This window comes from Gymnogyps californianus, chromosome 10 (genome assembly GCF_018139145.2).
Source record: "Gymnogyps californianus isolate 813 chromosome 10, ASM1813914v2, whole genome shotgun sequence".
NCBI classification, from domain to species: Eukaryota; Metazoa; Chordata; class Aves; order Accipitriformes; family Cathartidae; genus Gymnogyps; species Gymnogyps californianus.
This window is the reverse complement of record NC_059480.1, coordinates 23132216-23154876: the sequence shown is the minus strand read 5'-3', so window position 1 is coordinate 23154876 and position 22661 is coordinate 23132216. Positions and strand designations below refer to the sequence as shown.

At 41.2% G+C, this 22661-nt stretch overlaps 1 protein-coding gene across 1 annotated transcript in view; it reads right to left on the bottom strand.

Annotated features, from left to right (window-relative positions):
• Positions 1 to 1330: 1330 nt before the first annotated feature.
• Positions 1331 to 22661, bottom strand: part of SPATA16 (spermatogenesis associated 16) — a 98055-nt gene continuing 76724 nt past the window's right edge. The window contains 3 exon segments of the mRNA XM_050902674.1: positions 1331 to 1441; positions 13961 to 14044; positions 18522 to 18686. Coding sequence (XP_050758631.1) covers positions 1331 to 1441; positions 13961 to 14044; positions 18522 to 18686 — 360 coding nt within the window.

Sequence of the window (22661 nt, the reverse complement as noted above, 5' to 3'; positions counted from 1 at the left end):
CCACATGTTTAAGGAGCTCAGGCTAGCTCAGATTTTCTCAAAAAGATTTCTTTATACTTATTCTGTTAACAATGAACAAAGGACCATCAAAGCTTTTGCCAGTTCTTTCTTAGTTTTCAAAAATCTTTTATGAGAGCCTAGGAAGACGGTCTCTAGCAGCTAAAAATCTGTAGGATTTAGACTCCTATCTGTGATAAATAGATAATGGGAATTAAGTGGCTAAATACCTTTGAGGTCCTGGATTTTTAATTAAATCTTAGGGCTGGGGGGTAGATTTTTCCTTTCTTTCTATCTTTTTGTTTTAAAGTCACTCTTGAATGAGAAAATGTAACGAACGGAATGCTGTTTTCATAGGGTGAGGTTATTGTCTTACAAACTAAACACAGCGAACAAAAAGGAAATGCCAGCCTTAGAAGAGACTGGGCCCGTCAGCTGGGGATGCCTGCCAAACATCATCTGATAGGGTGATCTCTATTGAAAAGTAGGTGCGTTGCTTTGCTCGCTGGTGACAGGTCTCAGGGGATTTGGGAACCTGCGCTCCCTTGAAGGCCAAAGCGACGACAGACGTGCCTGCGCGACAGACTGCTGCCGCCGTGGGAGCGCAAGACGTGTTGCGGATCCTTAACCAAGAGGTTTGCACTGGAGAAGGCAGGTGCAGTTATTCTCTTCCCTGGAGTGTTTGTGCATTTTTAAAAAAACAATTATCATCTAATGGGGGAAAAAATCATCCTTAGGGCACAGACAAGAGTGAAGGACTTCTCATTCTTAACCACGGGGCAACAGCTGGGCTCCTTTTTTTTTTTTTTCCCTTTCTCTTTTCGTAGTGTCGTGTTTCTTGCACTTGTAGTCGCCGCAGCCGTAAGGTGCAGGATGCCGCTTTTCACCTATAGATTGTACCAATAGCTGTAGTGTAAGGCATTAACCCGGAAAGAAGGCAATGTGAGGCTGAATTCTTCTTGGCTGAGGATGGAGGTATCCCTGTTTTCAGTGCTTCTTGGGCGATAATCAAGCCAGCGGGATTTTATAGAGTTTGGATGCAGAATATTCTCAGAGCAGAAAATACAGGCCCCTTTTTGGCTGGGTGTTACTATTTAAATAAAGACAATAATTTAAAATAAGCCTTTCACAGACATTTATTCCAGCCAGTTAGGACTAATGAAGTGCAGGAGTGTCTTGCTAAAGATACCCCGTAATGAGGGGAAGGCTCATTAAGTGGAAAGGTGGCTTTTGTTGACCTATCTAATATCTACAGTGTTAATTTTCTTGTTCACTGTGTGGCCATGTCTTTAGGGCTGGTAAGGGACAGTTTTGTATTTCCTAGTCTCTAATGTCACTGTATACTTTGAGTCCTCTTCAGTTTTTCCGTCCTAGCTGTTCTCAGTCTTTTGTTCTTTAAGTAATTGTCTTCTGCTTGGTATAAGTAGTCTTCAATTAGTCCAATCTGCAATTACAAAGAAACGGTGTCAGAAGCTTGTCCCTTCCTCTCTATAAAAACTTTAAAAGCTTTTGCAGTTAGTTTATTTCAAAACTAATTGTCATTAGAAAGAAAAATACATGAAGGCACCTCTCATACAATTGGCTGGAATAGCGGTACCTGATTTCATAATTTATTTTTTTTTTTGTCCCTTTCTATTTGGATTCAATTACTTCACTGCTGTGCAATAGACTCTTTCATTGAAATCTGTACACTGAAAACAGGAATTTATCACAACTCTGCCTTTAAATGGCATTGAAAAACAGCCACTTTAAAAGGAAGGGATGATGAGGAAATTAATCTCAGGCAAGTTTTTCTTGATAAGGAAAGAGAACAGAGGCTTCTGGCATTTATATGCCAAAAATCAACACATGGAGAAAAATGAGTATTCCACATTGCTGTGGCAAGAACCATTTTTCTATTAAATCAAAATGAAGTTCTGAATAAATATGTTTTTCCATGAATATAATACACTAGAAAATACAGTAAAAGAACAGATGACCTCAGTGTCCCCCCAAAATAAAAATGTAATTATTCTAATAAAGAGTACATTCAGATAGACAGGTCTTCCTTGCAGGGGTGATTTCAAAACAACCAAAAATATAGATTAATAGTACTGTGTACCGGTATTGTGTAAATACCAGGCATTCATAATTTTATGGCTATCTCTCCCCATACCTTACCTTTATTCATACCCTTTGTCAGCTTTTGCGATATGCAGCGTTTCTGTAGGGTGAAGATGAGAATGATCTCCCTTCACACTGAGTTATACTCAAGACCTAGACCCTATATAATGTGAAGATCTAAAGAATCAATCTTCCAATTGCATTTTAAGCTGAAATCTTTTTAAAAAAAAAAAAAAAGAGTCCAAATCTATCATCCTGACATGCATTCAGTGGAGCATCACTTCTTTAGGCACAACACAGAACAGCTGCCTGTGAATTAATCTGAGCGTGGCTTCCCATTGTATTTATTCATATATTGAGCTGTTGCTAAAATGCTCCTCAGCCCTGAACTTGAAGCCGTGCCTTGCACTCTGGCCATGGTTTGTGCTGATGAGGGGTGCGCGTGCGTGAGAGAGAGAAAACGAGGCAAGCAGAAAAGTTTATGGACAATTACATCTGCCTCCCTGGGGTGCCGAGGGCACAGGGAACGTGTTTGGGAGAGGAGCTCTGCCTCCACGAAGCTTGCAGGGGTGACATTTTCAGCGGATCGGCTTTGTGTAGCACCGTGCATGATGCCATGGAAAAGAGTTTTCTGCCGCGCTGGTGCACCTTGATGGGCACTTGCTTGTGGGCTTTTGCTCCTCTGTTGCCAAGAGATCTGTTGCAACAGGAGCACGGGGAGGTTGGGACTCTCTGAAGACAGCCTCACGGGCTGGCTCTCTGGTGACGTGCTCACCATATAAACATGCGGAGGATTAGAGAAAGGAATCATTATGCTAGCCTCATTTTTAAGAAGCTGAAATAAAAGCTTAGGAAATCATTGATCTGGCCAAAAGCACACGGGAAGTCTCAGAAAGGCTAATCACTTAGTGCCAAGCTCCAGTCTAGGGGCTTAGCCATATTAAAATCAACCACCAAACCCCCAAGACTTCTGCAACAGACCAAATTAAAAAGTCCGCGTAACTTTCTTCTGCAGTTAAAAGTAATCTTTTCTATTTTGGGGGTCGTGCTTGCATTTGGGTGAGCACGAAGGGTGGTAAGAGGAAGGGAAACAGGTCCTAGGTGGTGGGTAGGGTGTGGGGTGAGGGCAAAGGGGGCACCAGAAAAGCAACAATTTTTACAGCAGCTCCTTCAGGGCCATCCAGCGGTGCCTGCACTGCTGGTGATGCCACCAGAAAGCCCCAGTGGAATGATGTTCCTACCTCAAACCATGGCTTGGCTGCTGTTGTGTGCTTTTCATATTTATGGAGTACCTGTCAGCTCCAGCCCCCAAAATAAGTTCTAATATGGCATATCAGGGGTGGAAATAATAGTTGCTTACATAATTGCAATGTTACTGACACAGCTGATGAGCTGATGATGTTATTTGCACAGCAGTGATGGCATTCAAACCCTTGCCGACTTACAATTACACTGTATGCTCTGAGCCCTAGCATGATTTAAATTACCATACGAACACAATGAAAATACAGTCTCTTGACAAGATAAAGGAGCAGGGAGGGAATGGCTTAAAAATCTCTTTTCGGTGGCTGCAGTGTTCAGTAGTGCTTATTCATGGCTTTTTAGCTTGTACATTTCATTTTAAGAAAGTAAATTGGAAGCATTATGTTCTGCCTTTTTGCCTTGATTTAAAACCTCCCTGTGCCCGCTCTTCTGCTGTCTGACTGCGGTGAGCCACCTTCAAGGCTCTCATTGGGAAATGCAAATTTTTTAAATCAATAGCTTCACTTCTTTCTGCCCCCCCCCCCCCCCCCAACTGTTTAAATAAGAATCCATGTGGATGGGAGCAGGTAGAAGGCCATCGTTTGTAGCCAGCCCAGACGTGATCAGTGTTAGAGCAACAGCTGTTGTAGGGAAATGGATTTTGGAAAAGACTTGTGACTTATTCCCAAGCAGAGCAATAGCTGGCTACAGACTGATGCTGAGACTGAGTCCCAGGGTTATATAGCTGAACCCTGCAGCTACTACATAGGCTGAAGCAGTACTGAAGCCCAAGTGAAGAGCTCTGCAGGACTTGGTTCACAGCAGAACATTTGCTGCTGGTGTTGCCAGTGATTCACACGAGGCTCATTTCGGGCCCGATCCCAACCTGCACAGAGATCAACAACGTTGGGTCAGTCCTTTGCACTATTTGTACTTGGATCATGTTTCCCCACCTCTAATCCCCTGATCCACATAGTGTCCGTGCGGGCCACAGCCTGGGCTTTGGAGCTGGTCAGCAGCATCGCATCCCATCTGCAGGGGCTGCGCTCAGCTCTCGGTAGCTGAACTTGCTGCTTGACACCCTTGGAGTGAAGTCTCTTAAATACTGTCCTGAACATGTGAAATGACACTTCTCCCCATCTATCCAGCTATACAGCATCTTTATGGTCTTTTTCTCAAGTGCCTAGTGACCTGAGAACTTATGAAGACAAACTGGGCTTCAACTTATTTTTAATCCTCTGCTGCTATGACATATTAGTTTCAAGATATCCTGAGTGTTTGCCCCACCAGTTACTCCCAGCAGTGCAGTGGCAGCATTTCTACTTTGGATCAATGTCTACAGCCCTGGCCCAGGGTTGTACGAGTGAGGCTGTGTCTGCATTTCCTCAGTGCCGCACATCAAGGCATTTTTATTCTGACATGGAGCGAGAAGGTGAAAAGCATAATTAGTGCACCAGAAGTACCTGGATGGACTATAAGTCAATTAGTCTGCTCTGAATTCTAGTTCTGAGTTTGCTGGGAGAAGAAAATGCTCTGTGGTCCATGCAAATACTGAGGTGATCGGCTCGTTCTTAACAGAAATGGTTTTAATCGTTCTCTAAGGTTGGGCAATCTGTAAATACTCATGTTTTTGGTACACTTATCTAATGCAGTTTATGTCTGCAATGAAAACGCAGAGCTCTGGGTAACAGGCAATGCAAGAGGATTAGCTGGAGGGATGAACTGCAGAGGGTCTAATCAAGTGAGGCAATATGTGGTTTCCCTTTGGCTTAGGATTTGATTCGGACCTACAGGAGCTTTTGAAAATGACATTATATAGATCTACACAAAGATAAGGAACAATACAGGCCTTGTTTGGAGCATATAAAAATATTTCTAATCCTGCCCTTCTGCACATGTTGTCCGGTGATGGATAAAGGGGAGAGACTTGCTGCTGTGAGCGTTCAGCCCTGCTCTCTGGATGCCACCCTGATTGATTCGCTTGTGGTGTGGAGGGATATGTAAGCAGCACTTGCTGGCTGCAGCTGAATTACAATCATCGAAAGATTTCAGTGTAAGAGACCTCTGGAGGTCATCTAGACCAACCTCCTCTTCCAAGTCGGGCTTTATGGGAAGCTCACATCTCCTTTTCTGAAAAACTTACTGCATTTCTAGTAATGCCCTATCAATCACTTCTGAACTTGCCTGGATGCATCTGCTTTTGCCCTGAAATACCACAATGCAAGTATATTCTTTGCCCTTCCTATGCACGCACTCATCGGGATAAGACATCCCACATATGGTTCCTAATTACGTGATATGTACCAACTATGATGAGGGAACACTGCGATGCTATCCATCATTCAGCGCGGTTTTGTCCAAGTCCTGATGGGCCACAGATGTCATGAAACTTGTCAACCTTTGCTGCAAGGGGGCCGTTCCAAGGAACAGATGTCCGTGTTCGATGGCTTACTGACTGTCCAAAGGAAGCTTCGTGGCTTATCCAAAAATGGGGGAGCTATTCTCGTCACAAGCTAACTTGAAAGCACACGTCTTTTAAAAGATCAATGTGAATTTGAATACCAAGGCAAAATATCAGTTATAGTACCTGCTAAAGGGTTTAGAATGAAATGAGAAAGAGCCAGGATCCCACAAGGACAAACTCCTGTGGGAAAATAACTTTGTTTAGAAAAAAAATTGGATGGATAAGCAGCAAGCAGACTCTCTAAACTGTAAAATCATAAAAGTATGTCTCGCATGGATGCATGTGTATGCATTCTCTATAATGCCTAAACATCCGAACTTCCTAAATCCCAATACCAATCGGGGGAGTCACTCAAATAAGAAACAGGTGCTTTTGACAACGTATGCAGGAGCTATAAATAACGTGTAATGGCAAAAAGGATCTTCTGGGATACAGAATCTATTTTCATTACTTGGGAGCTAGTAGTAATATAAGGCAAATGAGCTGCCTTTAAACATGAAGTACCTCTCAACATTTTCCTTTGTCTCCCAGAGCTACTTGCTAAAGCACTCTTTGGAGCGAATATAACCAAAGGAACAGTACTTGAAGGGCCTACGAGTAAGTAGGGATGGCTGTATAGAACGTGAGGAAAAGCTGAGCATTTGCTTGAGAAAAGCTACTGATAATTTAATAAAAATGAAACCCCAATCTGTACCTTCCATTAAGGTCAGTTAAAACAAAGGTTGCTCCACATCTGGAAAAAAAAAATCATAGTTTTACTGTTTGTGTGTTAAGTGAAGCAGACTTCAGCTGCTATGGTTGCTTTTGGAAGGGAGTGGGTTTGCACAGCAGCGCATGATCTGAACTGCCATGGGCAGGCCAAAGTCACTTCCCTACATTTGTTTGGCAATGTAACCCAACTGACTGCACAACTCCTGCCTCGGACCTGATTCTAGAAACGTTCATGGCTTCAGATGCCGATGCCAAAGATAAATATGTTGTCCCTCATGCTCCATTTCTGTATTTTCGCATGCCTCGTTTGTATGCACTGCCTTTCTTTAAAGAAAGAAGTCTGACAGACACCTCTGTTGCGCATCTCCATCGTAAAGGAATGAGTTCAGTGAAACAATGGAAAACCAGTGTTTGCCAGTAGGTTCTTAGCACGCTAGCAAAGCTCCAATGCTAAAAGCAGATGGAGGAAAGAGTGTTTGTTGATGAGGAACTGAATAAAAATAATATTGATGCTGGTAACTAATTACACTTATTAACTACCTTACAACTCAGACGGCCCTTTGGTATTTTATAAGCTCTGCTGAAATCACTGTCCAGCCCAGTGTTTACTATGAGCAGGCTTGTTGACTCATGCTATTTTTCACAGCAGTAACAATACCTGGTAGCAAGTGTTTATCAGGCTGGAGACCTCTGGTAGAGGGCAGCAGGTAAGCAGACTGCTCATTTATAACTGACAGCATGATTAGCAAGGGCTGGGGAAATGTTTATCTAAATCCTTACGTGGGGATTGCTAATGCCCAGAATTGCCTGTGATTTAACTGCCAGGCAGCTACAACCAGCTACATTATTCCAATGTTTAGGACATTTACTGCTCAGTTGCTAGATTTGCTGCTATTTAAAATTATTCCAGTGACTTATCACACCCTATAGCTCGGTGGAATAGACCAAAGCTTTTCTCATCACAAAACACTCCTTCCCAATAGCATTAGCAGTGTTTTGTTGTAGCTGTGATGGCCTAAGCATTACGGGTATAGATGAGATCTGTTATTAGACCAACTGATTTAGCTGGAAAAAAACATGCTTTTATGTACAGAAACTTTCCTTCTGGTGTGGAACAGCAAACTTGAAACCTCCCGCGCCTGCTTCAGCCTTGAATAAAACCTTGTATGCCTGAAAGCTCACTGTTTCTTAGTAGTCACAGCCTCTGTTTTTATATTGCAATGCTGGTCTAGCTGTGATCAGGAGGTATAGCTGTTTAGCGTGTGGTCACTAAATAGCTCAGCTTTATATTAGATACGGGTGTCTGGAGGGCGGGAAACAGGCAGGATGCAATTGCTTCTTCCGGTGTAGCTGAGGGCCACGCAGGCATCTTGCTGGGGCGTCTTTTCTTCTCTTGTATGCAAGACACAAAGAACCAGAGACTCACAAGAGCAGCCATTGATTTTAGGGACCAGGAGTATTGATAACTGCTGAAATCCCATTGTCACCTCTCTCTTACACAAAGAGCTCCGTGAATGCTGTCACGCTTTTATTGTCCCTACAGTGTGGCTGAATTTATTGATGGGAGTCTTTGGTTGCCTACATTTCTTTTGTATCACCTCAGATTCAATGGGCCAGATCTCACTCTCTGCTCACGTACTCTCCTAACTTCCTCTGCCTGGTCTGAAAACTTCACTCAGTGCCAGGTTAGAAACCTCTGCCACAGGTACTTCTTGTCCCTCTCGAGGCTGTCGCTGATTCCGAGTTAATCCCTTCCAGAATGTCTTAATGTGTTTTCTCTAATCTTAGCATGAAGCCAATCTTTGGTAGACTCTAACAAAAATTTTTGCATTTCTACCTGGTTGCTCTGCTCTTAGTTTCCTTCACTCTCAGTCTACCTGAATCAGTGCCACTAACATTATTTTCCTTTCGCATTTGCACTTTTCTGACTTCATTACGCATTCCACTCCTGTTCCAGAAAATGTGCTTTTCCTATCCTTTCCCATCCTTTGCTTTCCCTTTTCACGATGGGTCCATGCGTTCATGAAACACGTGGCTGCATCACAGCCCCAAGAAGAGAACAAACCAGGAACCAGTTTCCTTCTATTAATTCAGGAATAGCCAAGTTTGAGTCAAGAGAGTGCACCAAAACGCAACAACCTTTGAAGCCTGCATGCTCTGAGAACAAGCGCAGTTCCCGGTGGCTGTGGCATGGGCTTGGACGACTTTACAAGACATTACAAAGTCATATACATCAAATAACTGTCGTAGTAGCCAGCACAATACTATTCAGCAACACGTCCACTTTCCATCAACATACTATGAATCTCCCTCCTTGCTCCTCTGGCTGACCGAAAGCCTAGCAAGTCTATGGCCCTTTTCCATGGCTTGATTTTCAATTAAGAGATAATGTCAGTGGAAGAGCACAGTTCATCAGATAGTGTTCCCCTGCTGTTGCAGAAGGCAGAGATGTAGGAAGCAGAGGTCAAGTACTGAAAATCTGTGTGCCTGGCTAAAAGATTTATATAATATGTTAGGCTAATTTTACTTCTTCATTTCATATTCACATATATTAGTGCAGCTTTTGTTATATACTTATCCTTATGTAAGTTACATCTGTTCTTTTATTCACTCATCCATGTTTGCTCTGCTTTCAGATTTATGAAACAGGCATTCCACTGAGCTCAGCAAATGATGGGCATAATAACTTATCTAAATTGCAAAGTATGTGATGCCCTTGAGGTAAACTCAGATGTGAAGGTTTTATGAAGTGTCTCACGTGGAAGTGTAGGGAAGTGTTTATTTGCCAACTCCTGTCTCTCCTTTGGCTGTTCAAATGATGTTAAGAGGATCCTGTGAAACTGCTATGAAAGCCTAGGGGCTAAATGGAGGAGAGAAGTAGAACTACATTATTATCTTCATAGGGGAAGCAGAGCCATACTGGCACTCGCACTTACATGGCTCTCTTCTCTTTGGATGTCAAAAGTTTCTGGTTGATAGGCTCTAAAGTATCTATTTATTTAATGAAATGCCTCTCACTGTAACAATATTGTTAGGCTTTATTAATGAATTTATTCTTATGAGATAGGAAAGTAATCTCTTTTTATTTCTTTATTTTTTCTCTTGCAAGACTGCAGAGAAGCAAAGGCCCTATAGAGGAAAGGGAGAGCCTTCCTGCCGTTTTGTGTATCTGAGATACTCTAAACCCCTCTGCCTGTCTGTAGCTGCTGTGAAGTCCTGCAACGGCCATGCAGAGACCTGGTTCCTTGAGTTACTCAGGGCCAAGCTTTACTGCTGGTCCCAGCATTCATGTGCATGTCAGATGTCACTTACACTGTATGTAACTCTGTCAGCAAAGAAGCTAGTCAATAATGGCCAGACTTGGCTATTATGGTGGTGTCCCCATCTGCTTAAGTCCCAGTGGCTGGACCGAGTTTTGTGGGACCGAGCTGATTTATCAGATTAGTTCTCCTCAATCTCTCTTGGAAGTTTCCTGTTCATTGCTGCTGAGCCTTGTGCATCTGAGGTCATTGCTTAAACAACTGGGCTGAATCAATCTTGTTAAAATAATAAACTCAAATGTAATTTGAATTAAGAAGAGAATTTACACTTTAAAATCCAGTAAGCACAAATACATTTCTACCTCTGTTCACTGGGGAAGACTTAAGCCTCTGTAAAAGAGAGGGTCTGATGCTCTTTCCCATAACGTTTCCTATTGACTACATTAGGTGGGCTTTCCATTCCTAAGGGTGGCTTCAGAGAAGTCCATTCTCATGCAATGAGACGGTGCGATATTTAAGTACCTTCGCAACTCAACCTATAACACAATTCGGACAGAGCCAGTAACTTAAAAAAAAATTCCTAAGCCCTAGTATGGTGCCTTGAATCCTCTGTAAGCCCAGCAGTCTGGCCACCAGCAAGTTCAGTTTGGGAATTTCTGACAACTATAAAAAGAAGGAAGGCGGTACAAATTTTTTTGGGAATGCCCATGTTCCTGAAGTAGACTGGGACTCAGTCCCTCTGTTAACTGCTTGAAAGGTCTTAGACCCAGGTGTCTGTTTCCCCAAATCGCTAATACAAAGCTCACATTTTATCCAGGGGACTGCAAGGAAAAGTGTCGGTAAAATCCTGGAGAATAGGGATTTTGGGAGACTGACCTGACCCATTTTTCCTGCCTCCAAGGCATTCTTCAGGGATATCTAATATGTGAGTAAAGCCTCTATAGGAGGATGTTTCTTAGTCTCTCAAGGTACTCTAGGCTCTCTTGGGTCAGCTCTCCTTGTGGCTGGAGAGCCGCAGCCTGGTAATACTGAGAAAGGCATCTTCTGTGCAGTGATGTTCTCTTTTCTCCAGGTAATTACAAGGTAATTTTTCATTTCTTTGTATTTAAAGCTTCCAAAAATTAGCCCATTTGATAAATTAGTTCGCTTAAAAACATAAATTTGTCCGTGAATTGGATGAGCAGCGCAGCACTCAAAACACTTGAAGCTACGCATATATATACTACTTTGTCAGTCCTGTAAATTCAAAATTGCCCAGATTAATTTCAAACTAATTTGATAAGCCCTCCACTGTGACAAAAGGAAAAGTGTTTGGGTGTCAGGCTTTGTGCCCTTCTATGTCAGATTTCAGCCTGAATGAATTTTTTATGGCTGACTCTAGAATATAAAACTCTGAAAACAGTGGTTTGTAATGGCAATTCTGACAGACCCTTTAACCATTTGGAAGACAGGCACTGCTATAATTCTGCTGCATTAGAGAAAAATTTTGAGTGCTTTCATTAGGTGCAACAGCTGTTTCTATTGCAAAAGCCAAACTTCCTTGGTGGTAGCGTAGCTGTTCAGCTTGCCAGAGTTCTGCGTTTATAGCTGATTGTATAAACTCCTTTATGTTCTTTTTCGCTTTCCAATATATGTAAATCAATTCAATAGCAAAAATACAAATAACTACCTTGTAACTAGATCTGTGTGAAGGTTCTTTGTAGGCTCCTACAGTCAGCGTCATGTGATGAGTGAACTGAGAAATACTGAACTTTTCGAAATGGTTCTAGCACAGGTGACATGCGGTAATCCACACCACATGAATTTTTAATCATCAGATTTAATCCTCCTTCTTAGTAACGTGTTAGAGTTCTTTAACATAGCGTAACATTCTTAATTAGAGCTGATTTAAAAAAACAAACAAACACAAACCAACAAAAAAATCCAACAAAAAAACCCCCAAGCTCCCTGAGTGTTTTCCTGTCTCCTCTATTTAAAGAGAATTTTTTCCTAAGAACATGCTGAATATGCTGAAATTAAATTTTGGAAAAAAGTAAAGTAGAAAAGAAATATTTCATGATGCTTTTCATTTCTTTGTAATATAGAAAAATATTTTTGTATTATGAAACAAACACTGAGTTCCGCTTGGAACAAGATGCCTCAAATCAAATAGTTATCTGAGTTGTCAAAAATGAAATGCAAAACTATGTTCAGAATGCAAACAAATTTTGAAGCACCAAATTTTAAAATGGCAGAGAGCAGATTTTCAGGGATTCAGTAAATTTTATTCCTGAATATTGAATTATGCACAGATTCATGTGGCATAATATGGTATACCAATCCATTTTTAAATGTTAGCTTGATTCCCGTTAAGATTATACTGAAAGTAAAAGTATCCAGAGAAATATAAAGGATGTACACACATACATATGAATACACCAAAAGAAAATCCTTTGTTTTACTGAATTTACAATGAAACATTAGCCACTGTCTGTTGAAATATGTGGGAATCTTTTTGGTACCACCAACAAACTTTTAATGAGCCTTTAATAAATATTTAGATATCTGTGTACTTGGTCTAGCTTTCAGCCACGATGCTTTCTCAACAGCCTCTGAACTGTGGTCATTCAGAGTTGTAAAAATCGGGCTGGTTATTCAAACACCTAACTGTGGATTAAAATCCTGACTTTTGGAAAAACTTTGGAAAACTGTCTTTGATATTTAAGTCTATTGTCTGAAAATGGGAAGGATAAGTGCTAGAGAAGTACAGGGAATAGGCTATTTGTAAATATATCATTGACTCTTTGCATTCATCTAATTATCAATGTTTACTATATACGGCAGGAAATATGTATGTAATTGTATAAATATATATAATTCATATCATACATAGCATTTGTGTTGCAAAAGATTCTCATACAATCTGTAGGCAGGTGTGAGAAATTTAGAGACTATCCTGCACAACATAAAAGCGGTATGAATATTTATCCTTTGTTTTGCCTCACGAGTGTTTGAAGGAGGTCAAACCCAGTCTGTCTATAATTTTGGGCATTTAGGTTTCGGTTACTTTCTGAAAACATTCTGTACTTGGAAAACTTTATTAAGAGCCACTGATCTGACAGCTAACTGAGGCAATACACCTACTCAGATTTTCTCTCAGAGGAGATGCCTTCTGAAATTTTCATTCAAATCACTTGGAAATATAGACTCTGAAAATACCAAGACCCTCCACCCCTGTGATTTCTTTCAGACATCTCTGTCTTATTTGCTTATCCTGGTTACACTGACTCAGTGCAGCCAGGGTTTGGGTTTTCAGTATCTTCCCTCAGACCTGTCTGTAAACCCTAAATCCCAAAGGACAATTTCAAGTCCCGCCAGTGCAGAAATTCAAACCCTCTGTTCTCCAGCTTCCCACTGCAGCCGCAAGCCAGAGCGAGCATGCGTCCGTCTGGGATCTGACGGGTCTGACATAGGGTAAGACCAATGCTTTGAACCATTAGTAACATTTTCCCTTCCTGGTGATGCGTTGCTATCCTTTTCCTCAGAAGTGGCTGAGTGTCGATGGTGTTGAATGCCCAGAGCTGTGATTTGCTCTGGTTTGAAAGACTTTGTAAAAATGTAAGACACTCCTATTACATCCCATCCCAACCTATTATTCATTACGTCGGGTCAGATTCATCTGTACAGAGAACCAACACAAGACTCCTTGCATTTCACAAATCCTTTAAGAATTAAATTGACCGGTTGCTGTGCAGAGACTCCAGAAAGGCATTTACATGTCTTTCACCTCTCACATCACCAAAGCCTCATTTGAGCTCCACTAAGGGACCTAATTTGTTGGACTGAATTTTATTGCCTAACAACTCCCCTCCCCACTCAATTAGCACACTACTCCATATGACAAAGATGGAAGAGAAGTATAATTATCAGCCAAAAATAAGCTATTCAGGGTTTGGGGTTTTTTTTTTTGCATTAGATAACCACATGAGACTATTAACATGGACAAAGATCAACCATAGGGGCTAAAGCAAATAATAAATACGTATTTGTGGTTAGTGCCTGAGCACTAACAGAGTTCAAGGCAGGCAGGCAGGTTTCAAATGGCACCTACTTTCTTTTCTACCTTTTGAACAGATACGACTCAGGTGGACAGCTACTCCCCAAGGAACAATATACTCTCCTGCCCTTTGCTGCAGGTTTTTACCTTCTGAATTTTATTCCACACACGTCCTTTTTCACTTCTTCTTCCTTCAAGGGTGTCCATGGCATCTGCCATTAGCGACTGCAGCTGTGGCACCAAGATAAAAATTATCAGTGTGGAATTCACACAGAAATAACTTTTCTAAATACACAGATTAAAACCTAATTAAAAAATCATTTGTACGCTGATGATTTTATTACTCATCTTTCACACAATGAGCACTGCACCTCATCTTTGCTTCAGCCATTACACTGTATTACTGTGGATATAAAATACTTAACAATGGGGAAAAATCCTCTGGAAAATTTGTATTTAAGCCTATACGTTTTAATGCAGTAAATGTTTATACTTAGTAAAGGAAGACTTGGGTTGTAAAGAATAAAGGCTCCATATTTCATTCTTCAGCTGTCTGGGATATTCGGTGTCGTACATGAATGCTTTTTAGTATTTTCTCCCAAGGCTAATGTATCATAATTTAAAGCAGCATGTAAAACCTCACAAGAGGACAACACTAAAGCTGAGATGCTTTTACTGTAGCTGGAAGTATCTAGCTCATTTTCCCTGCTTTTACTATCCTTTTTCTTTGGCAAACCCTCCCTTCTCCCCATCATTCAGCATAACAGAGCATAAAACCAAGGCTGACAATTTCTAGTGTAAACTATAAAAAGAAGCTGTAGGAAAATACTTGCTAATCAGTCCTTAGTGTTAGAGAGAAGGCTAAAATTCAGGTTAGCTGTAGTATTGCCTCACTCCAGTACCCTTCCAGGTTAGTCATAGCATTGCCTCACCCTGCACCCTTCCCAAACACTTGAAAATGTTTAGTTGCTCTTAATTCTGTAACAGAGAGACAAGGGTTGGATCCAGGGTGTCCTCCCGTGAGCAGCCATTAGCATCAGTGTTTAGGAACAAACTGGGAGAAACTTGTATTTAATACCTGTGATATTGCTGTGCTCTATTAGGTCTATTCCAAAGTGTTCAGCTGGTTAAAGTGAACCCAACCAATGGTTCTTGGTGTCTCTTCCCAAATTTGTTACTCATTACAAGTAATTGGACAATATAAGTGTAAGCATTCATAGAGAAAATGTCTCTTCTTTCTGTACCTAGATGGGCAGCAGTCTAATATGAGTACATAAGATGATGAAACATCAGTGTTTAGGGTCATCTGCGCAAGCTATAAAAATGCTGCCTTGAGATTCAAGGAGCAGATCTGTATTTCCTCAAGTTTACCTTCGCATTCAGGTTTTTGAAGTTAAAATTCTTTGTCTGTGTCCCAAAACTGGATAAAGGATGCAGGAATCTTCTTGTGAATCTCTAAATAAATTTGCTATGGTTGGTTCCAGCCTGCTTTCTCTGTGCTTGTGCAGCCATTAAGTTTGATCTTATTGGGCCAAACATTTGATGAAAACTTTTTTTTTTTAAGTCATGCATCAGTATTCATGAAAAACAAAACTGCGAATTTCTGCCTCTGAGTCAAGAACCTGTCAGAAATTTTCCGTCACAATACTTTTATATGACAGATAATCTCCTTCTATGAATCCAGAATAGACACAGCCCAGAGATTAAGGGTATTAAGGGCAGAATGGACAAAGCACAGATCCTGTGTCAAACCAGGTAGAGGATGAACCGGTCAGGGGAAGGGGAGGATTTCTCCATCGCTTTTCTTGGAGTGATTCTCTCTGAAGAACGGGTCGAACAGCACCCACCAAGGCAGGGACCAGGACATCAGTCTGTCACCCCTAAGGGGCCGCTCCGACAGCCCAACCAGGCGCGAGATTTCACTGCTTTGAGCAAGAAGTTAAAACAAGAAACCTTTCCAATTAATGTTTCACTGATATTGATACATGCCAGTGAAAAGTGCCCAGCGTGTGCTCTGGTTTTAATTTTTATCACCCAAAGTTTTTCACCAGCTCTATTGGTAGACAAAACGTGCATGCTACAAGAGCGGGCAGCTGGCAGACCACAGTAATTCTCCCAAAGCTGATCGTTTTTGGAAAATCCCCTCCAAGGAAAAATGCTGCATTTTTAAAAATCTCTTGTCCTCATTTGATTTTAAACTGAAATAGATTTCTGCTTTTTTAACAAGCTTTCATCTTGATTTATAATGTACAAATATGGTGACATTGAAATCATAAACCTTGGAAAGATTTTCTTCAGGGTTTTTCCCCACTTACATTCAACTGTTCAGCCTAACTGAAATCTTTATTTTCCCAGGGTCTATGAATAAATACTGATCTAAAAAGGTCTCAGTTGAGGTTCTCTGTGCCATGGATTAGGACTCTATTTATTTAGTTATAGGAAGACATTTACACAGAAGAGTTTATAACTGAAATGCCTTTGGGATCCTTGCTGTATCAGTGCAAATTGCACTATTAATAAATTCAGTGTGTTTTAAACTTTATACAACTTATACCGTATGTGATAATAAACATTTGGAACCTTTAGCATTTTCTAACTCACATGATTTAACTGCCTTGCTTGATCATAAAGTCTTATCTCAGTTTTACCAATGTAAAGTCAGAATGACCTCAGAGGAATTACTTTAAATTTTTATTAGTACAAGTGAGATTAGAATTTGGCCAGCTCAGTTTTCTTCATGGAAAAATTTATATATCTCTTAGAAATGTTGCTGAAGAGTGAGAAACACATGGAGTCAGCATGGGTGCTGCGATTCTGACCCCATGGACATGGCGGGGCTGCCTCTGTAGCATCCATTGAGAGCCGCTGAATCACACCAGTACAGCCCAGTCCTGCAAATGTTTCATCCTGCCTGGACCCCAGTGAAATGAGGAGGATGACAGGTAGGCTGAGCAAGTGAGGATCTTTCACTCGCTCCCCGGGTGGTTTGGGCGTGCAGACCCAACGATGGGCAGCAACGTTCTGTGCTTGATGCAGTTGCGATGTGGTAGGGAAACGGTCCCTACTGGCATAAGAGGAGCCTGTGCCACGCGGGCTGGTGCCACCAGGAAAGGTAAAGCCCATTAATCACTCCCTGGTGAAGTCACTCTGCAAATTCTTGCTTGCAGTCTTGTGCCTTAATGCTGTGGTGCCTGAAGTTTACTAAAATATTCTAGCTACAAAGCATCTTGAGCCTCCATTTGCACACAGAGACTAAAGATATATTTTACAGCAGGCTGACAGGACAAAGAAAAATAAATGAATGCTGAATTAATACATTTTAATGCTCTGGACAGGGTAGCTGGTAGAGATTTTCTGCCTTTATTCTTTTAAAAAACATTTTTATCTTGGGCTCAGTAAACGAAGCATATGTGTTTTGTTGAAAGATTTACAATCTGTCACTTAAATCTCTCAGCACGGACCCTTGTTCTGCCCAGTCCTACCCCTAAGAGACCGTAGACCTTTGTCTTGGATGGCCTAGAGCCTCCCCCAAAAAGCTTTCCAGGGAGGTCAGGCTTATGATTACTACATGGCAAGATACAGGCAACAGTGTAATAGCCTGTGCCTAATGTGCGATGTACTGAAAATATTGTACCCTGGAGAAAAACCTATCACTGAAATATGTACCAATAACTCAGGACCCTTTAGTCAGCCTTGAAATGTGGGCCTGCTGAAGTTTAATACTAGAAAACTTGCATCAAAAGGAGAATGTCTTTTAATAACACAGTTTCTTTGCAATGTCGTTTCCCCTTATCTCGAGCCCAGACTTCAAAGTCTGGCAACCACCTCTTGCAGTTGCAGGCCGCTGCTCGTCTTCCCCAAAGCAAGCTGCTGTGAAGCTTTAATTCTACAGAGCTTAGGAGCTTTGCAGGACTGCAAACAAATGTCAAGGGACCAGCTTTGGGAAAACCAAGAGTTTTTAGTGAACCAAAGTTGGATCATCAAAATTGGACGGCATTTAAATGCAGGGACTCTGGAGGGACTTTTTTTTTTGCTAGAATGAAATGCTTAAAATTTGCATGTACGTGAGCTCCCTCCCCCCCTCCCTCCCTCCCTCCCTCCCCCATCAGAAAACCCGAGAGCCTTGTAGAAGAATAACCATACGGTACTTTCTGATTGCAGCTTATTGATATACCATCAAGCTATTAATGACTCTAGTCTTACAGCAGCCCTGCTAGCATCACTGCCCTCATTTTACAAAGGGAAAACAAAAGCATAGCAGGTAGAGGGGTTTATTCAGAGACAGGGAGCAAGTTGTAGATGGAGCCAGGAAAGAAAATCTTTTCTCTCCTTTCCCCTTTCTGCTCAGATTTAACTAGATTCGGCCTGTTTTGCTGCAGGTGGCTTCTGATGTTAGATATCTTAAAGTAGCATGATCTGAATAATTGCAATCATTTTCCCAGACTGATTTGGGGAGGTTTGGGGGAAAAGAAGAGGTTTTAAAAATATGCCTCCAGATGAGTCATGCTGGTTCTATAAAAGTCATCCTTGCAGGTGATTAGCACCTCCTCTGACAAGGCACTGCAGTAGGATTTTAAAACTACTTCAGGTCCACACATTCAAAAAATGACTTCCAGAGCAAATTGCAGTGCAGTGCTCTGCCTCAGCCCTTCCCTCCCTGGCTCCCTGCCTCCAAAGGCCAAAACAAGTATTAGAAATAAATACTTACCAGTTCGGCATCCTGCTGACTGATGTCCTGCAGGTAGGGAATGGTTGCTAGCTCAGCCATCGCTTGATTAATCACTTGGGACTCTTCCTCGACTCTCTGCAAACGGCCGAGGAGGCTGGCGTAATGCAACTTCTCTATCCCACGTGAACACGCGCAGAGATTGTCCTGTTTTCTCAGCAAAAGCAAGTAGGTTAGAGGAGAGTCGCAGAAAACACACTTATCCTTTGAGTCCTATGCCTTGAGGCTTATCATCATATATATTTGTGCTGGTAATACTATAAGCAATATGGCATCCAGCACCTTTAAGATAATGCTGCTGACAATCTTTATAGAGGGGAAAAAAAAGACTTTCTTGCCACAATCTCTCTAGTAGTACTAGAAAAATAAATATGCAGTCATAATATATGTGAAGGGGAGACAGCAGATAACAAACATGAATGCAATTTTCTCATTTGGAAATGGCTTTTCCATAATCCCCTCTGTTACATATTACCTGACTCTTACGGATTGCTTTTAAAGTTTCAGTGGAGAGGTTGAGGAAACCATGCAGTGTGTCAGCTTATGGTTTGTTTGCAGACTAGGCAAATCCATGGTTTTCAAATATATAACCCTGAGGGACTAAAACCTGCAGAGGTGGTCTCTGATCCTCCAGGCAGCTAGGCACATGGTAAATTTTAAGCATGTGAATACGGAAACTCAGCCAAGTGCTTGCATAAAATCTCAGCACCTGCTGAAGTGTTTGATGGATGGCAGCCTTACCACCATATTTTCAAAAGTATTCTGGTGCCAAAAATGCAAATAAGCACCCTACTGAGATTTTCAAAAGCAATTTGGCCTAGATTCCTGACGAGATGTAGCCATTGCATATCTGAATGCTCAGCCCTTTCGAGTGAAATTTCCATTCATCTAATCAGGGTTTTGAATGTATTTAAGTGCCTGAAATTCCAAGAATTGGCATCAATTTTCAAAACCACTTCCAGTATATTTAGCAGACCTTTGTTCTGGCAGTTACATATGGCGGCACACTCGTGCTGCCATTTACATGCACTTTCAGGTAGGTGATTCTAGGTGCAATTGTATACTGAACAGGGTGAAAGGAAAGTTCTGAATGACATTTATTTTTCAATAAATGGTGTCCCATTTTTAAAGTGAACTTCTCTTGGCAAAGAATCTTGATCATTTGGTTTGATCTCGATCTTGGTTTTGCAGAAATTTGCACTAGGCAAGCATCAAGTGTTATCGAATTGATTATCAACATAGTTCTTGTATCAAGTCTAAGAATTGAATAACAATGCTGTTCTTGCTTTCTATACATCTTACAAGAATAGTAATGGAAAAAAGCTTAGTTTTCTTTTAACTCTAGAAAAATACAAATAATCCTGGTACAGGTAATTTTACCCCTTTTAATGTAATATCTAATATAATTGTAAAATAGTATGAAATAATAGACCATGCACTGGAGACCAATGGCAGGGATGCAGCTATAATCTGGGAGCTCCAGATATGAAAGCAACTGAAAAAGAAAGAGCTGAGCCAATGAACTGGTATTTCCATGAGCTGAAGGAGAGAATCAGGCACAGCACAGGGAAAAGGAGCTCTGGTCAGCAGTTCTCTGGAGTACTGCAGATAGCTCCAGTCAGCTGTGTTTGGAGAGGTTAATTTAAACCCAAGCATCATGGAGCAGAGAAGCCAGCACGGTAGGAGATACCTCTTTTGAGAGAAGTGTGGTTTGATTAGTCTATTAATGAAAATGCCAAGAGCTTATTATTCTCCTCAATAAACATAATGCAGGGCTAAATTCCAAAGAGAGCAAACAACTCAAAAAGGAAGGAGAGATAAAAGACAATGATAACAGAAGGGCCATTGTGTATAAATAGGTACATATAAGACTGGGGTAGCAATTAAGCTTCTTATAATTCAGGTTGAAGGTTTGCAGCGTGTTTCACCATGAGTAGAAAAGGCAGAAAGCCTAACTAGTTCTAAGATGGATTTTACTCAATTTATGAATAGGATATTAGGGGACATAAAGGTGTATAATAACAGGTGATTTGACTTGAGGAGCCAGGAGAGCCCTTCCAGGCCTACCTTCTCATGAACTCCTGTTGACCCACCTCTAAGAAGGCAGACCAGGACAACCTTCTTACAAACTGTTTTTATCATTCGAAGAGTCCTTTTCTGAGGACCTGATGTAGTATTAGTAGGGGACATCAGCAAGAAAAAAGATTCTGTGATCTCTGATATGTGACACTGTCTAGTTAGCATGGCACTAAAGCAAGGAACAAAATGGAGCCCTATCTCCACCTGATCATCAGTGTTTGAAAGCCAGATAGCTGTGTCCCCAGGTACAGCTCTGTGCATTAAAATAAGGAGAAGCAATCAGTTAATGAGAGAGAAAGAGAGCTCTTATCAACATGAAATTGTCTCACAACATTTCAGATGCAGCAAAAGGTTTTTCCCTGCTATTCTTGAAATCCGCCCCAAACCTTTTTGTGTAAGCACTAAGAAGTGAGTATATTGAGTTATCAGCTAAGAAAGCAGGTAAAAATCCTCTCTCGTCATGCTGTGTCTGTTGGGGGCTTCTCCAGTGATTAAGAAAGTAAAGGCAAAAAGAAAACAATTTTTTCTCTGCTTGACTCTCCAGAAAAATATGAAAGCATGCCACGTAGCTACGGGAAACAAATTTGGCATCTGTGCCAACATGCACTCTGTGGACATAGCAATGCTATTTAAGTTTATAGTAGGTTGGAAGTAAATAAATAAATAACCGACAGCGGGGTTTTTTTTGAAGGGATTAGAGGAGGTTGAACATTGTCAGAGGTGGCGTTTCAGTGACAATGAAAAATGCAGAAAGAGAAAGTAAATAACTGCTGCTGGCAGGAGAAAAAATTCCACGGGGAGCTGAACCACATGATGAGAATTACATGAACTATAGTAGAATTCAAGGGGCTACTAAGCTGCAGTAAAAAACATAATAAAGTGGCCAGGCAATCAGATGAAGATGAAACCAGCTCAGGTAGGCACAGTGAAGGTTAAGTAAAGAGCAAACTTAAATGGAGACTTCAGTGGAAAAGAGTTGGCTCCTTTAACAAAGAGAAGAGATACACATCTGAGGAATCAGGTAGCAAAGGAACCAACAAATGCAGTATACGGAGTCACAGTTGCATCCTGGTTAGAAATGCAGTAACATATTAAGACAATAAATGATTAAATTATGATGCTGTTACTTTCTTGGCAGGCCTTGCCCCGAACGTCTGGCATTCCAAGGAGAATTTAAAGAAAAAAGTAAAAATGAGCAATTGATGGACTTTCTCTTGAGGACTTTATTCACAATGGGCAGTCTCGCCTGAGGCGGGAGTCCTCCCAAGAGACAGCTTTCCCCAGAAAACTTTTTGCTGCATGAATTCCCTTTAAACTAAAAAACCCCCAATGTATTTATCCCCAGAGGCACCGCTGAAGACCTTCCTTCTAGGAGAGAAATAAGGTCCTGATGCCTGAGGATCAGCCCTGTGACATCCTCATTCCTCTGACCTTGGGATGAAAAAGCACCTACAAAAAGCAGATCAGGCTGTTCTGGATGGAGCTTACCTGCTATTGCTAAATAGCCAGCACTAACAACCAGAGCAAAGACAGGACAGGCTTTCATTGCAAAAAGGAGCTGGAGAGCATGTGAGAGGAGTGAATCATGTGTCCTTTCATGTATTGAGAATTTTGGGATGATACCCCCACATTTTGCTTTTCTCTATACTCAAGAAAGGAGTCATCCCTTATGCCACTTCTATTTATAAATAAAGTTTAATTGCTGAGTGCTAAAGAAAAAGAAAAGCAAAGTGACTGGTCAGCCTGGATTTAAAGCAGGATCTGTCATATCCAATACATGTGGCATATTTAACTATCAGCTTTAAGAGCACCACTTTGCAAAAGTCTGAAAAGCCCCTCAGTAGTTCTTCTTTTCTATTGTGGAGTCTTTACTGCTACTTTTCAGCTCAAAATCTGAATGAAGTTATGCCTTGCAAGCAGCTCTGTAGTGTATTGCAATAACAAGCAGAAAAAATCCATCATAATGTTCCTTTAATGCCCTTGGTATCCTCCAGAAAATGTGTATGCTGAAATCTGTATGTAGTAAACACTTTCCCTCTATTT